Source organism: Lupinus angustifolius, chromosome LG19 (assembly GCF_001865875.1).
Source record: "Lupinus angustifolius cultivar Tanjil chromosome LG19, LupAngTanjil_v1.0, whole genome shotgun sequence".
Taxonomy (NCBI): Eukaryota; Viridiplantae; Streptophyta; class Magnoliopsida; order Fabales; family Fabaceae; genus Lupinus; species Lupinus angustifolius.
The window spans coordinates 11,276,023-11,292,365 of NC_032027.1; the positions used below are offsets into that span (position 1 = coordinate 11,276,023).

A 16,343-nucleotide genomic window follows, 5' to 3' on the forward strand; every position below is an offset into this window, starting at 1 on the left:
AATTCTTCATCTTGTGAGTAGAATTACTAAACATAGAGCTTTATTCATAAGCTATTAATTCGATTAAGACATTATCGATTAATATTGTTGAGATCTAATATTGTTTACGAAAGAATTATAGTTTGATGAATAAGTATTGATGAATCAAGTGTATATGGATAGTGAATAGTAAAGTCTAATCTTAGCATATTTATTCCAATAGTTTATTCAAATCACATTTAGTTTAATTTGCAACCAAATCAATCAAACACATTTACAAAAATAAACTTAGAATATCAATCCTTGGTTGAACGACTTAGTATCAAGCAAGTCTTTGCGGACTCGACAATCTTTTATACTTGTTTATGACAATCCGATTTGGTAATTTTATTGACCAATTTGCCGATAATTTTTTGGTTGAACGATTTAGTGTCAAGAAAGTCCTTGTGGAATCGACAACTCTTTATATTTGTTTGCAACAATCCGATTTGGTAATTTAATTGACCAATTTTTCGGGTAGCAAAATAGTACCGTTGTCAGGGACCTATGTTTAGATATTAAGCATTGTGACAATCATTTTATCTTAAGTTGTATATTTTTGTTAATATTCTGAATTTAATTTTTCTTTTACTTTTATTTTTTCTTGTTAGACTAATTCGTGTGGGTAGTGTGCTTCTGACTCTTATTCTAGCAAGGAGAAGGAATCAACTAACCAAATAGAAAAGGCAAGTTGAAAGGACCTCTTTTCTTATTTCCTCTTGATCTCCTACATGAAGAAACCAACAACAATTAGTGACTCCAAGAAATCAAGGTACACAACAGTCAAAGGCTCGTCGCAAGTCTCAATGAACTCCAAAGGAATTCAAAGTATGTCGAAATAGATGTAGGACTTATTCAACTACCATATGCCAACCCATTTGATAGACAAGATCATGAGGATCCATATTCTCACTTGGTTGCATTCTACCAGCTATGTGGAAGGTTGGAGTCTTAGAGAAAGAAGAAGAAGAGTCATTATTTCTAAGGTTGTTTTCACTCTCATTAGTTGGAAAAGCTAAGGATTGGTTATTTGACCAACCATTGCAAGTAAGGACCGATTGGAAATAGGTGGAGGAGAAGTTTAAGAATAATTTTTTATCGCAATATAAATTCTTCATTTTGGTTTTGAGCTCATACATGTAAGCTTTGAGGTGTTATATATGAGAGTCATATGTCATTGTCTCAAATTTCCTAGATTTTCACCTGGAATGTTTTGGTTTTTTCTAATTGGATTCATTACTCAAACTTAAAACTAAAATTGAATAGTGAAATGTTTGAATTATGGGATTTGTGTGGTTGTACTCATAGCTAGAATTTTTATTTTTAGTTTGTTATAATCATGTGAGTTGTTTTAAATGTGATATGAAGTTGTTTGAAGTCGGAAATGGATGATGCATAAAGTGGTGTGAGTTTTGAGCATATACATGTAAGCTTTGAGGTGTTATATATGAGTGTCATATGTCACTGTCTTACACTATTGGTTTTGCTCGCGTCTCTAATTTTCATGGTATTAGAATTCATGGAAAGGATTCAGGCACATGTTTCTTAAAATGAACTACTTGACCAAATAGCTTACCAAAATTATTTATCCCTTGAGAATCCAATTAAGCAAAAATATTTTATTGAATAGAACCCTTGAGCCATAAAAGAGAAGCAATTATTACCTCCCAATTCTATTAAGATAATAGAACATTTTTTGTTTGTTTTGGTTGTATTCAAGTTAGAGAGAGGAAGTAAATTGTTTGGAAAATTGAAAAGAAAAGTAAGTGATTTGTATAGAAAAGTAAAGTATAACGATAAACCATCATTTCATATATGTACATAAGAAGTAAAAACCTCACAAAAGGAGAAGAAAGGAAGATGAATGTTGGTGTGTTACTAAAATAAAAGGGTAAAAAAATTATGGTTGGATTAGAAGGGGTTTTATAATGATACACTTGGGTACACATAGAGAAATATTGAGTTGTGTTGAATTTCTCTTTTAACCAGTTAAAATATTTGTTATTCGGAAAAAATTATGTTCCTTGTTGTCCAACCACATTACAACCATATTAAGACCTTAGTTGTCCATGTTTAATATTACTATTGATGATTATTGATACAATACCAAAATTGACTTTGTATTTGTTCAATGCGTATAATGAGATAAACACACATTGTATGAGAGAGTGAGATAAACATTATTGAGAGCTTGTAATTCCTGATTGAATAACAAATGAATTGTTTGTTGATAAAATCTAACTTCGGTTATGTAGCTGAGTATGGTGTGCTTTCATTTATGGACACCATTTCTTTCTCTTGAGTTGTTGAATTCATTGTTCTAGTTTTTTTGAATAGTATTGAGGAATAGTCATCTAATTGAATTATATATCATATTCATTTCAACGTGAACTTGAATTTTGAACACCCAAGCATGTTTTTAAAAACTCTAGCTTGGACTTTTGTTGAGGACAAACAAAACTCTAAGTTTGGGAGAGTTGATAAGTGTAGAATTTACACATTTTTTAATATCATTTGTTAGCACTTTTTTGCTCAAATTAATTATCTTTGTAGTTAATTGATTCAATTTGAGTATAGTTTATTTATGCAAGCAATTATCAATGTTCAAAGGTAAATATGTCATACTGCATTCATTTATCGTTGGATGAGATGAGTTTTGCGCATGATGTTCCTAACACATGGAACTTATAAGAATTTCTCCCAAAAGGAGTCGCGACTAGATGAGCGAGAATAAGATAGCAACCATGAGCAATATTAGTAAATTTGAGATACCACATTCATTAACTGTAGGATTAAAATGTGCATATAATGTTCCTAAGACACATATATAAAATATGAACAGCCGGATCGGTGAAATATGCAAAATTGCCTTCGTTGAGCAAGATATAGCTCATTGAGCGAGAACTAGGCAGAATGTTGGGATTGTCAGGTGTGCCATTTTCATTGAGCATGTCATTGAGTGAAAATACACGAACTTTTACATATTTAAAAGGACATAAATCGTAATTTTGTAATCCTAACTTTCACCCAATACTCATTTTCAATTTCTTAGGCTTAGGATCATAATTGTAGGGGTTTTGTAACCCGTTTTAGAGGGAGACTTGAAGATTGAAGCCGTTGTAACCTTGTGGAGCCGACCTTGATGATCTTCCCTGGAGGGTCTTTATCTTCTCTTCTCCATTGTGTTGGTTTGCATGGAAATGGATAATTAAAATCCTCTTTTGTTGGGATTATATGTAATATTCACTTTGATTATGATTTATGCTTGTTTCTTACTCTTTAATTCTTATGAGTTATTTGTGTGCTTAATGCTTACTTGAGGTTTGACATCTTTTTTGTATGTTATTGTGAATGTGAATGTATGAAGATATTCTCGTTCTAAATTTGATTGCAATGGCTCATCTTATTGGTATAAATGCTAGAAATATATTGGTATCAACATGTCACTTTTTTCATGTTGTTGATATAGTTACTATACACAACGCTATATTAATAACTAATAACTCTCAATTTTGTTAACATAATTGCTAAACATGGAGATGTATTAACGGAGCATAAATCTTCATATTGTTATTATAGTTGTTGGACATACGTTGGGCCCATGTGCTTAATTATGTTGGGCACAAGAATGTCGTTGGGCGAAATCCGAACAAAAAGTTTTGTAAAAATTTGTCCTATATTTCGACCCGTGCAAAGATTTCGCTAAGTGTAGGTTCTACATGCTACTATTTTTAATGGGTGCATGAATTTTGTTGGGCACGACTTCCAGAGTTTGACTTGTTGGGTGTGGCTTCTGTGCTAAGTCTAGGCTGTTCTTGTATATAAACTTAGTTTTTTGCAATAGTTCTTCTAGTTTTGTCCTACACAAACACTATGAAAGTAATATTCTAAAATTCAACATATATTAAGTTTTTAGGATCAATTTGTCGAAAAATAAATTAAGTTAAGAGTTAAAATGTCATAAAATTAATTAGTAGTTAAATTATAATATTTTGTTATTTAACTTTTATGGTAAATAATTATTTGGAATTGTGTCAACTTGGACGGATGCTCGTCCGATAGGTGCTACATCAAAAATAAAAGAACACATATATAATAATATAATATGATAATTTGAGTTACAATTACTTAATACATCTCATAGATTTGATTAAGGTTTGTGTTTGTCACTAATTTATCTATATAAAGGTTTTGAGGTGTCTTTTGCAAATTAATGTATCAACATATGATTGTATTATGTGTTTTAATTCACCTATGTATTGAGTTCGCTAAGCATAGTACCATCCTATCACAATTTACTACACACAATTTAGTTAGTGTGAATCCAAACTACCTATAGCAGACTTGGTGTGTGTTATATATACTACACAATTTGATCATACTTTAAAGGAAATCAAGTGTCAGAAAAACTTCTTTTTTTTTTCAGCAACAAGCCAACAACGCAATATACAGAAAAATAGATAATTAAGTAGAATGTATTTTAAGATGAAGTAAAAATATAATATGGGGAAAGATCTCTTACACGATATAAATAATTTTACACTTGCATTCATTTTATTTTCATGCAGTGATAATTAAGTTTAGTAATATAATTTATACAGTTAGATGAAAATAACATCAAATATACTTGCTACAAATGAAAGTAGCACTTGCTACAAATGACTAACTGCAAAGAAAATTAATCTCATTTAAAAGATGGGAAGATGCTTTGGGTAGGAAAAAACTAAGTAAATAATAGTTTACAACTTAGAGACAAATTCTTTCTTGTACATGTTTTACAAATAACTAGTTTGTACTTGTCCTTCTTATTGGGTTACTCATTGGATGGTGTAGAGAATCACCCATGATATTATATTCATTATGCTATTATTATTCTAACTCTAAACTAAAAAATAAAATAAAATACTTGTTTAACAATTACTCCTTTACAACAGCATATGGATCCTTCTCCAGGAGTGAAGTAAAACTTGAATAGTTGTATAATTATGAAAATTGTTAGTATCAAAACGTTAATCGGATACACGTTAATGATTTTTGTATTTAATACATTGGGAAAAATGGTACATGTAGTATTAGTATTACAATAGAAATTTAGTTTAGTTTATTTCTTAACCAAATTGATTAGCAAGACCTAAATGATATATCATTGCTATATACAATTTCTCAACATTATATCTAATAGACATTTATTATTGGTAATGTTTATGTAAGATTCCTAAATTTCCGAGAGAGAGCAAGTACTAGTGTTACTTAATAATTATAAGAGAAAAAAATATATATACTCCCTAATTTAATATATCATCATTATATTATGTATTAGTTATGTTATTTATATTTAATCATCATTAATATTTAAAAAAAATAATATAAATATATTAGATATACATAATATAATTGATTACATTACTTAAAGATTGTGAAAGTGAAGACTAAGACAATGCATATAACATAAACAGAAGAAGTCTAGGTTCGTTTCATGTAACCCATGTGGGTCCCACATTCACTTCTCTCTGCTTCAGGTTTCAAGACACAGACAGATACATACACTTTCTTCACCAAACTGGCAAAAGCAAGTTCAATAATTGTTGTTGTTGTTCTTCTTCTTCTTATTAGCTTTTGTGTATCATTCACCAAAAGCTTCAAATCATATATTTTCTTATAGCCTTGTTTCTTCTGTTATTATTATATGTGACCTTCTCTACTTTCTTGTTCTTATTCCCTTTTTTTTATTGGAGAACTATAACTATTATTATAAAGTTGGGAGATTTTTATTTACTTATTTGATTTTGGATTAGGAAGTCCAAAAGTGGAAAGAAGGGTCATAGTGTAGTTATAGTTAAATCTAGATTATTCAGCCATGTATGGGTTATTATGGGACATGATGATATGTAAGCATCTATTGTGATTCATTGATTGGGAAAGATGATAACTTTTGATATATGGTTTTGAGAAGTACTAAGTTGTTGTTTTTGACATGGAAAGATTATAACTTTTGACAGATGGTTTTGAGAAGTACTAAGTTGTTGTTTTTGACATGGAAAGATTATTGTTGTCGTTGGTTTTGGTTGTGTTGGTTTCTTCTATTGTGCTTTCTGTTTCTGCAATTGATGTTGAATTTGGTCACTGTAACTGTGATGAGGAAGGAATTTGGAGCATTCAGAGTATTCTTGTTTGTCAAAAAGTCAGTGACCTTTTCATTGCAATCGCTTATTTTTCTATACCAATTGAGCTACTTTACTTTGTTAGCTACTCCAATGTTCCATTCAAATTGGTCTTCCTTCAATTCATAGCCTTCATTGTTCTCTGTGGTTTAACTCATTTACTCAATGCTTATACATATTATGGCCCTCACTCCTTCCAACTATTGCTCTCTCTCACTGTTGCAAAGTTCCTTACTGCTCTTGTTTCATGTGCAACTGCTATCACCTTTCCTACTTTGATCCCCCTTCTCCTCAAAGTCAAAGTGAGGGAGTTCTTCTTGAGGCAGAATGTTTTCGAATTAGGCCAAGAGGTTGGGATGATGAAGAAACAAAAGGAAACCAGTTGGCATGTTCGGATGCTAACTCGTGAGATTAGAAAGTCACTGGATAAGCATACAATATTGTATACAATGCTTGTTGAGCTTTCCAAGTCGTTGGATTTGCATAATTGTGCAGTTTGGATGCCGGACGAGGAAAGGCATGTGATGCATTTGACTCACAAGTTGAAGCCAGGGTCAGGAAATAAGTTCCTTAGTCCTATTCCGATAAACGAACAAGAAGTTTTAGAGATAAGAAAAAGTAAAGGGGCTTGGATTTTGAGGCCTGATTCTGCATTAGGAGCTGCAAGCTATGGTGGTGGTGGTGGAACTGAGGTGTATGGTAATGTTGCCGCTATTCGTATGCCAATACTTCATGTTTCGAATTTCAAAGGAGGGACACCAGAGTTTGTTGAGACATCTTATGCTATATTGGTTTTGGTGCTACCGAATTCAAAATCAAGGGTTTGGACCTCACATGAGATGGAGATAGTGGAAGTAGTTGCTGACCAGGTTGCTGTAGCATTGTCTCATGCGTCTGTTCTTGAAGAGTCTCAGCTAATGAGGCAGAAACTCGCTGACCAGAACCGAGCCTTGGAACAAGCTCAAAAGAATGCGATGATGGCGAGCCAGGCAAGGAGCTCGTTTCAGAGAGTGATGAATCAAGGAATGCGGCGACCAATGCATTCGATCCTCGGCTTGCTTTCAATCTTCAAAGAGGATAATATAAAACCTGAACAGAAGATTATCATTGACACGATGTTGAAAGTTAGCACTGCACTCTCGAGTTTGATTAACGATATGATGGAGATTTCGGAGAACGACAAGGGAAGCTTCCGGTTAGAGATGAAACCTTTCCATCTCCATTCCATGATGAGGGAAGCTTCTTGCATTGCCAAGTGTTTGTCTGTATATAAGGGCTTCAATCTTGAAATCGATGTGCTCAAAGTCTTTGCCTAATCTGGTCTTAGGCGATGAGGCCAGGTCTTTTCAAGTGATTTTGCATATGATTGGATATTTATTAAACATATATGATAGAGGAACTCTCATTTTTCGGGTTTTTCTTGAAAGTGGTAGTATTGGAGATAATAAGGATGATAAAAGTATTGGAATTTGGAGGTCAAGCATGCAAAATGATTATGCATATATAAAATTTAATTTTGAGATAACTGGTATTAGGTCTCAGCTAGATGAATCAATTTCAACAAGGCGTCATGGTGGTAGGAGGCATAACGATAATGAACCTAGGGAGGGATTGAGTTTTAGCATGTGCAAAAAGCTTGTTCAGGTCTGTGCATTGTTATCTTTGTCAAATTCATTATCTCTTATTGATTTTAGTTATTTGAGTAATTCAAATATTTAAGTTTATCATTCTTTATTAATAAGCCCCCTTCCCTTGAGATTTGAGAATTCTGTTAAATGTATAACCCTTAGAATTATATTTTATGCTTAGATGTTGATTCAGTTTTTAGGTTTAGTGAGGAAAAACTTGGGAGATATCACTCTGGAATGGCTAGTAGCATCCACAGTTCCACTTGTATATCCATTTTTAAATCAGAGGCTTGTACATGAAACATTTGAAGTTAGAAATATATATTACAAGTCTGCCAATGAGACCTAACTTAATATATACTTTAATATGTTTAGTTCATCAGTGATTTAATTGTTGTAATTCTGACCTTACAATGTGTAATAACATGCAGATGATGCAAGGTAATATTTGGATAACAACAAACTCTCTAGGATTACCACAAGGCATGACACTTTTTCTCAAGTTTCAGACAGGACCATCACTCGGAAGATCAATTCTTACACCTAAACAATTTTCACACACACAATTTAGAAGCTTCAAGGTTGTGTTAGCTGATGATGATGGTGTAAACAGGACAGTGACCAAGAAGCTTCTTGAGAAGCTTGGTTTCCAAGTAACTGCGGTTTCATCAGGGTTTGAGTGCCTTAGTGCTATAAGCGCCTCTGGTAACTCGTTCAAGATCATTGTGTTGGATCTTCACATGCCTGAAATGGACAGTTTTGAAGTTGTGAGGAGGATCCGGAAGTTCCACAGCCATAATTGGCCTTTGATTATTGCTCTTACGGCAAGTGCAGAAAAACATGTGAAGGAGAGATGTCTAGAGGTTGGGATGCAAGGACTGATGCGAAAGCCTATCCTTCTTCATGAGTTAGCAGATGAACTTAGAACAGTTCTGCAATGCGAAGGTGAAAATTTGTGAGAACAATTTTAAATGTATCAAATTTGTTAGGTTCCTCAAAATTCACATTACTTGACACTTTGACATAGAACCTGGAATTTTCTAACAAACTGAAAATACTAGGTTCATTGTGCTAACCATTTTCCTGCTTGAGTTTTTTTGCCGTATGTAAAAGAGAAGGATGAAATGTATGATTCTGAAAATGCTTATGATGTCTAGCAGATATTTCTGGAAAATGGATCTTAAGAAAGTATCAACTTTGAATAAGAAAGAGCTTGTTTAGCATATGTTTCATAACAATCACTATGGAGTTGTGAAAGTAGTTAAATTTTTCATGGATGAAAGTCAACAAAGTTGTAGAGTTGATGTGATTTTTGAAGGCATGTTATTCATGCTACAAATGATCAAAGACAAGGACACCAAGTTGAAAATGATTCAACAAACTGCAAAGGACAAAGTACTAAAAATGGAAACTTGGTATTTCAACCGATGCAAAATAAGTTTATAACGGGCATGGTGGATTAAAATCTAGTTCATTCACAAAATCCTATGCTCTTTATAGAACGTGCAGAAGAGAACAACATAAACAAAATCCACAACAATTGGCAAAAATACAGATAACCATCTCAACTTGATCATACATGTTGCAAACTTCAGCTCATGACCGCCCAATAAACTAGATTCATTCTCCATACAATTCTTTCAATTAATGAGGCATTTAACTCATCAGGGTAGAGCAACAATTTTTACACCTGATATGCTTCCTCAAAACTTCAATATCAGAACGTCCTGACACAGGGTCTCTTATACTAGTTATCACCATGGTTCACAGCTTCCACAGCTTTATCTAGATTCTCAACATCTCTATCTTCCTTATTTTCTTCAATACTACTTACTTCCACTGAAGCACTCATATCTACTATGGTCTCTCCATTGTCAACACGGCTTTCAGTTTCATCACCTTTTACCACATTCACAATGTCATCCTCTGCAGCATCTCGCAATTTAACATCAGTGTCGTGTTTTGTTTGCTCTTCACAGGATTCCACACCCATATCATTAATTTTGAAGGTAGAGGTGGCTTGATCTTGCACAATGTCTACTTGTTGGTCAGTAGTTTCATCATGAGATGGATAAACTGATACAGCACTTCCATTCTCGCTACCCTGAACATTAACTTCAACTGTGTCATCAGTAGACTCAAGCTCACGATTCTTTGCTTCGATTTCTTCTTGTTGTGATTTAACCCTGTACTGGTTCATGAAATTTTGTACCCTTTCAAGCTCAGCTACAAGATCTCCATATCTCTTTTGTAGAGTTTTCTCAAGTTCCTTTTGCCTTTGTACTTCACCCCACACATTGTTTATCCTGTGGGATGCTGCTAATTGCTCTTGCTTTTGTAAAGCTTGGAAGCACTCCAATTCTGTTGCCGCTACATCCATCAGCTTGAAAGTAGCCTCAATTTGTGGCCAAAGACTTTTCTTTGCCCTAGTCTGAAAATGCGTTAGCCAAAGTAAAATATTAAAGATTGAGCATGTTATGTACTCAGTCAAGTAAAACAAAGAAAGGATACATGATTCTACTTTCTAATATGACAAATCCTTATGGGGAATGGGTAACTTCATTGTAAGGAATGTGTCCGGAGAGAAAATGTACTTCCAGAGGCAAATAATAGATTTCTTTGCCTATAGGTATGAAACAAAATACAACACAATCAAGCCTTAGTCCCACTAAATGAGATTGGCTACATGGATCGAATGACATCAATACTCTATCATATATCATATCCACTGATAATACATAGATCTCTAAATCTTTCCTAATCCTATAACTTTTTTTGGCCTCCCTTTGCCTCTAAAAATTAGACTAACCTCCATTTGGTCTTCTCAAACCACCGAAAGCACAATTCCAAAATCTTTTCTATAATAGAATAAATTATAACTTTCTTCATAATGCATTCATTCTTAATCTTATATTGAATAGTTTGTTAGCTCGTCCAACACAACATTTTCACTTTTTCTACATTGAGCTTATTCTCTTGTTGACATTTTATCATCAACATTCAGTCATGTATAACATTATGAGTCTTATAGTTGTGCAGTAAAATTCCTCTAAAGCTCTAGTGGAACCTTTCAAACACATACGACACCTGAAGCACTCTATCATTTCATCAACCACGCTTGAATTATGTGGTTTACATCTCCCTAAATTTCCTGATCATGTTGTATGAATGACCTAAGCTACTTAAAACTAATGACTTATGGCATGGCAAGATCTCCAATTTTTACTTCTAGTACAGTTTATTTGTCTCTTACTAAACTTACACTTCATGTACTCTATCTTAATTCGACTTCTAAGAAAGCCATGTGCTTCTAAAGCTTGCCTCCACATTTCTATCTTTCCATTTAATTCCTCTATTGAGTCTCCATCTAGGACAATATCATCCAGAAAAATATGCATTTTGACACCGATTCTTGGATAGGCTCAATAGGCTCAATAAGCACATCCAAGACCAATATAAATAGGTAGGAGCTCAATGTCGCCCCTTGGTGTAGTCCTATAGCAATAAGGAGATCTCATCTTTTGTTCTCACATCGGTCTTGACCTCATCATACATATCATTGATTACTAGAATGTAGGCAATTTGAACTTCCTTCTTCTCTAGAGCTTTCCACAATACATCTCTAGGCACCTTATCATACGCCTTGAAAACCCGGTGTATGTCACTTTGGCTGAATTTTAACAAAAAGGTGTGAATTAAATTTTAAGATCATTACTGGAAAACAATAAATTTTAAGATCACACTTGCTCATTTATAAAAATGGGTGCATTTGCATGCACTTTCACAAGTTTATCTTTCCTTTTGGTGTCACCTACAGGTTTCTCAAAAATATCACCTTTTCTGGATGCTAGATGTTATAAAGAAGTTGTAAAACAATATTATTTTGTCCTCACACCTTTATCCAGGATCACGTGGCATTACAATGTCAACATCTATCTCTTAAAAAAGTAAAATAACAACCAAGCCTTGGTCAAATGGTGTAAGCCATAATGCTCTATCACATATCATATACATTGACAAAGAATTGGGGGGAAAGCAAAACTGTTTTTTATAAATACACTCGATTATAAAGAAAATACCTAGTTCACCCACAATTATGATGCAATGTAGTTTTCCCAACAGTTTTGACAAATGACTGCCAACCCTTCTCCCACTAATGAGTTGAATTCCAACATCTTTTCAGTTGCAACAGTTGTAAGTTTGGTTTACAGCATTTTCAATTACAAAACAAATTTTAAAGGGGCACTCAGAGTTCAGAAAACATTGACTAACCAGCTGGAATCCAAGGAAGAAGACAACTAAAAGTAATCATTCTAGCAAAATTTAAAGGTGACACTGCAAGAAACAGAAACATAGCATTTTGCATACAGGATAGCAATAACATACCTCATAGCCTTGTGTAAGAACCATCACCTTCTTTTCAAGGCGTATTACCTTCTCCTTACCGTCATCCAACTTGCTTCTCACATTCTCAAATTCATTCTGTAAAGCTGCTAGCTTCTCCATGTTTCCAGCAACACTGGATAGACCATAGCCATTACGGGTGGCAAAGTACATAAGATCATTAATGCAAGTTGTATGTGCTTCAACAAATTTATCAAGGGATTCACTCTCATGCCCCATTGCCCCGCGAAGATACTGGGCCTCCTCCTTTATCAACTGATCAGCCTACCAAAAATAACATAAATAAATAGCATGCAAGATAGATATTGTCAAATAAGTAGAGGATCATCTCCAATGATATCACAGTCAAGATTAAAGAAGAATAACATGATAAGCAACAGTTTTTATTTTTTCATAAATTAGAATATAAAAAAAAGAGAATCCTGAGCAATAAATGGAAGACATAGTTATAGTTTTAAGGCCATCAGGGAATAAAAAATAGGGAAGTGCATCCTCTACAGAGAAGTCAAGTTACTTGTGTATGAAAGGGTGAAAGATGACAAAGCTAACTAGGTGAGCAGAAACATAATTAAGCACATACATCTTTCATCTCAAATTCCTGAAAATCTTCTATAACAGGGACAGCAGGCATGTTTGCTGAACGCTTGGCTCCTTTCTTTTTCTCTTTATTCTCATCAAGTGGATACTTCGCATTGTCATGCTCCAGTAATGTTAGAAGCTCCTTTCTTATCAGCTCATCAGCTTGCTCAATTGAGGTTGGTGGAACAAAGGAACTCTTGTCCTCGTCGGCTCTCATCGAGGAATTTTTAATGAGCTCCAAAGATGCAGATGGAGGCCTGGGAAGTCCCCTTTGAAGGACTTTTGATCGTTTTCGAAGTAGTGCCTGCAACCGCGCCTCTTCTTCTGCCTTTTCTCTAGCTACTCTATCAGACATGTCCTCTTCAATCTTCTCCTCAGATTCTTCAGCATCTTCTGGAACTGGTTGCATCACTACCTGGTACTCATTTTTGGGCTGTGGAATGCTGCTTAAACTAGAGCGCAAACTTCTTCTCAGATCCGCTTGTCTTCGTAGCTCCAGCTTAGCACTGTCATTCATATCCACGTCCTCATTAATATGTAGCTCATCCCTGAGAGGAGTTCCCCTAGGAGTCATGCCAAAAGAAAAACCATCCCTTGCTGGTGTCATACCACTTCTAGGAGTAAGGCTTGGTGTCCCTCCAGGAGTTGCAGAGGGAGTCAGCACCGGGTTTGGAGTCTGAATTTCCTTTCTCTTGGGAGTGACCCCAGAAAAATCTGAAGGATGCAACTCTGGGTTCTCTCCTCCTAGCAATGGCGTCTGAGACTCCCTCAACCTAGCCAGGTTTTCAGCTTCCATCATGATAGCATCTCCCTTACCAGCTGGTGTTCTCTGAGGGGTTCTTAAAGGTGTCATTCCTTGGCCAGGCGTCTGTGCATAATTAGCCAGAAGAGCGCGTGTAGCACTACTACCTTCTCCAAGTTCCTCAATCCCTGCTTGGTCACTGGCATAACCCAACTTTGCAATTTCATCCAATTCATGGTCGGATATCTGGGGTGGCGGAAGCATCAGTTTAGATCTCTTCCTAACCGTTTCTGGGTCGTTCATTTTGTTAGCATGCAAAATAGCAGATGGGGCATCTTGCCTTTGTGCAATTTTATTCTTTGCAATGTCTTGCTTTCTTAATTGTGCTTCAACGTCAACCCTTCTTTTTCCCTCAAGTTCCTGAATTGTAGTAGGGAAATTAGGTTGTTCAATGGGTCTATCCTCATCAGCAACATCAAAAAACCCAGGAGGAGGTCTCTTTTCAAATGGAATTTCGGCATTATAGTCTATACCTTTCCTTTTCCTCCTGCGCTGCCTGATATCAATTCCAGCAGCCTTAAGTTCTCTCTTTTTCTGCAAAGAAGCAAGTCTCCTGGCTTCTTCAAGCTGCTTCTCTCTGGCTTTCCTTTTGGCCTTCTTTCCTTTGGTGTTGGCTAACCTAGCTCGTGCTTCGGAAAGCATCTCCTTCTCATCCTCGTCCATGTCAACGGGGTCGGGCCTTGCAGGCTTAGACTCAGGGTTTGGATCAATCTCACCTGGACGCAATTTGCGTGGGTCGTCAGCAGGTTCATAATTATCATCCTTAACACAGGCTGCATCAAGGAGTTTCTCGTAACGTTCAAGGCACTGGGATGGTGTACGGCCAACAATGGGAGCAATAGTTCTCCACTGTGTTGGCATCAGCTTAGCAAGATGAAGGAGTTTCTCATCCTCTTCTCTTGTCCATTCAGTCTGCATAATCATTAACATATATCACAACATGCCAAGAACACCAAAGCTTCAATAACATAGATGTGTATATATATATATATGATGATCATTTCAACATAATAATAATAATAGATATAAGAAAGAATAATAATTTGAAAACCTTTTTAATGGAAGGATCGAGCCACTCGTACCAGCGAGCTTTACATTGTTTAGCAGATTTACGAACAAGGAGAGAAGAGATTCGAGCCCATTGATTTTTTCCATATTTCATAACAGCTGCTTTCAAGATTTCATCTTCAGTGTTTTTCCAAACACCGCCCTTTATCATAATCCTCATCTTCGCGGTTCAATTGATCAAACTCTCTCTCTCTCTCTCTCTCTCTCTGGTTCTAGGGTTTTGCAGAACAATTCACAAAACGACGTCGTCGTATTAGAAGAAATTGAAGAAGAAGAAGAAATAGAAGGGTGATTGTATTTGTATGTGACGTGCGAGCATAGAGTGTAGAGTGTTATATCAATTATCCTTTACTCTCTATAAACAATCTCAAATGCTTATTTTCTTCTTCTTATTATGAAACAGTAAAATGAATAGTGAGAGTGTTCAGATTATATGCCCTTATGCTATTTCAGCCCATTCTTCAACTAGACCACATTATGAATAGGGTCAAAGCCAAATCAGCACTCATGAAAGTCACAAATGGCTCAATTGACCTTGGAGATTACATGAAGGAGGGGCATTTATGTCTTTAGGATCTATTTTAAACTTAAGTTATTTTTATTGTTATGAATAAATGAGAATTCATTCTCACGGAATTTATTTTATCTTAGGAGTTCTTTATTTAATATCAAAGTATGTTAGCATTTAATTCATGTAAGATAGGGTTGGGATTTTATTTGTATCATGGTCCATTAGTGGTCAAGTAGCTCACCTAGGCTAAAGAATTCATCTAGGCATGACTAGGACAAGGTAGCATGGCTAGCTGCATCATTGGCTCACGGCTACAACTCTTGAACAAGGCCAAGGACAAGACATAGCACAACTCAACCTAGGAAGGACAAGATGGTTCGACTAGGACTCTATTTCTAAGGATAATCTGAATTCAACAAGGAGATAAGGCAAGGAATAAATTGATTAAATCAAAAGAGATAAAGTTAAGAGGTTAGATAGCTACAATCAAGGATTCAAGTAAATATAGATTTGTTTTGACCAACAACTTAGCCAACATTATCTTTTCAACAAATCAGCCATACCAAGTCAAGGGTCTCAGTTATGACTCTCAAGGGTGCAACCCAAAATGAACCAAATATCTCAAGAGGGCTCATGGCTAATCCAACTCAAGGCCCTCGACCAAGTACCCAAAGGTCAAGCAAGTTCGGTTCAAGACTCAAGGCTCAACAAACTAACCAGATTGGATTAGATCTTATCTACTTGATAAATTAGGATTTTAAATTTCATTATCTTCACATTATCTTAGGATTAGTTATGATTTTTGTTTGCAGTTCAGATTTGATTAAATAAGATATTATCTTTTATTTATTTCAGCCAAGGCAGATTGCCTATTTATAGCTTTGACTTATTCATTAATAAAGCAAGTTTATTTTGATTGAAAATTGTGTATTTTAGTTGAGTACATTCTCCTAAAAACCCTAGGTTGGTCGTGGCCATCATTCCTGTTCTTATCAAGCATCCTTGCTTGTGGCAGACTTCCTAGACTTATCAAGTTTACCTTAACTTGTGTCATCATTCCCCTTTCACTCTTAATCCACCTTCACCTTCATAATTACTTAACAATTCGTTTCTTTTCCTTCCAAATCCATCAACAAACATCCACTCCAATCTGCCCAAACACGTCCATACAC

General features: G+C 35.1%; 2 protein-coding genes across 3 annotated transcripts; one reads left to right on the plus strand and one right to left on the minus strand.

Annotated features, from left to right (window-relative positions):
• LOC109333835 (protein EIN4-like) lies at positions 5,494-8,964 on the plus strand. Its single transcript, XM_019569412.1, is given in 3 exon segments — positions 5,494-7,477; positions 7,479-7,823; positions 8,239-8,964. Coding segments are annotated over 3 exon segments (2,298 nt in total). The 5' UTR covers positions 5,494-6,052; the 3' UTR covers positions 8,767-8,964.
• LOC109334661 (cell division cycle 5-like protein) lies at positions 9,180-15,025 on the minus strand. 2 transcript variants are annotated; one of them, XM_019570544.1, is made up of 4 exons: positions 14,644-15,025; positions 12,792-14,504; positions 12,194-12,475; positions 9,180-10,238 (listed from the first exon to the last, which is right to left on the minus strand). In XM_019570544.1, exons 1-4 carry the CDS (start codon positions 14,818-14,820, stop codon positions 9,555-9,557), a joined length of 2,856 nt encoding a protein of 951 aa, XP_019426089.1. In that variant the 5' UTR covers positions 14,821-15,025; the 3' UTR covers positions 9,180-9,554. The 2 variants fall into 2 exon arrangements, with proteins under 2 accessions (XP_019426089.1, XP_019426090.1); XM_019570545.1 differs by having other exon boundaries at positions 14,675-14,787.

Excerpts from the sequence above, each read along its gene's own strand:
- LOC109334661 (XM_019570544.1), bottom strand. The coding sequence starts at position 14,820 with ATGAGGATTATGATAAAGGGCGGTGTTTGGAAAAACACTGAAGATGAA. Across the intron at positions 14,505-14,643 it reads TCGATCCTTCCATTAAAAAG|ACTGAATGGACAAGAGAAGA; the intron begins GTTTTCAAATTA and ends ATGATTATGCAG. Across the intron at positions 10,239-12,193 it reads TTCTTACACAAGGCTATGAG|ACTAGGGCAAAGAAAAGTCT; the intron begins GTATGTTATTGC and ends ACGCATTTTCAG.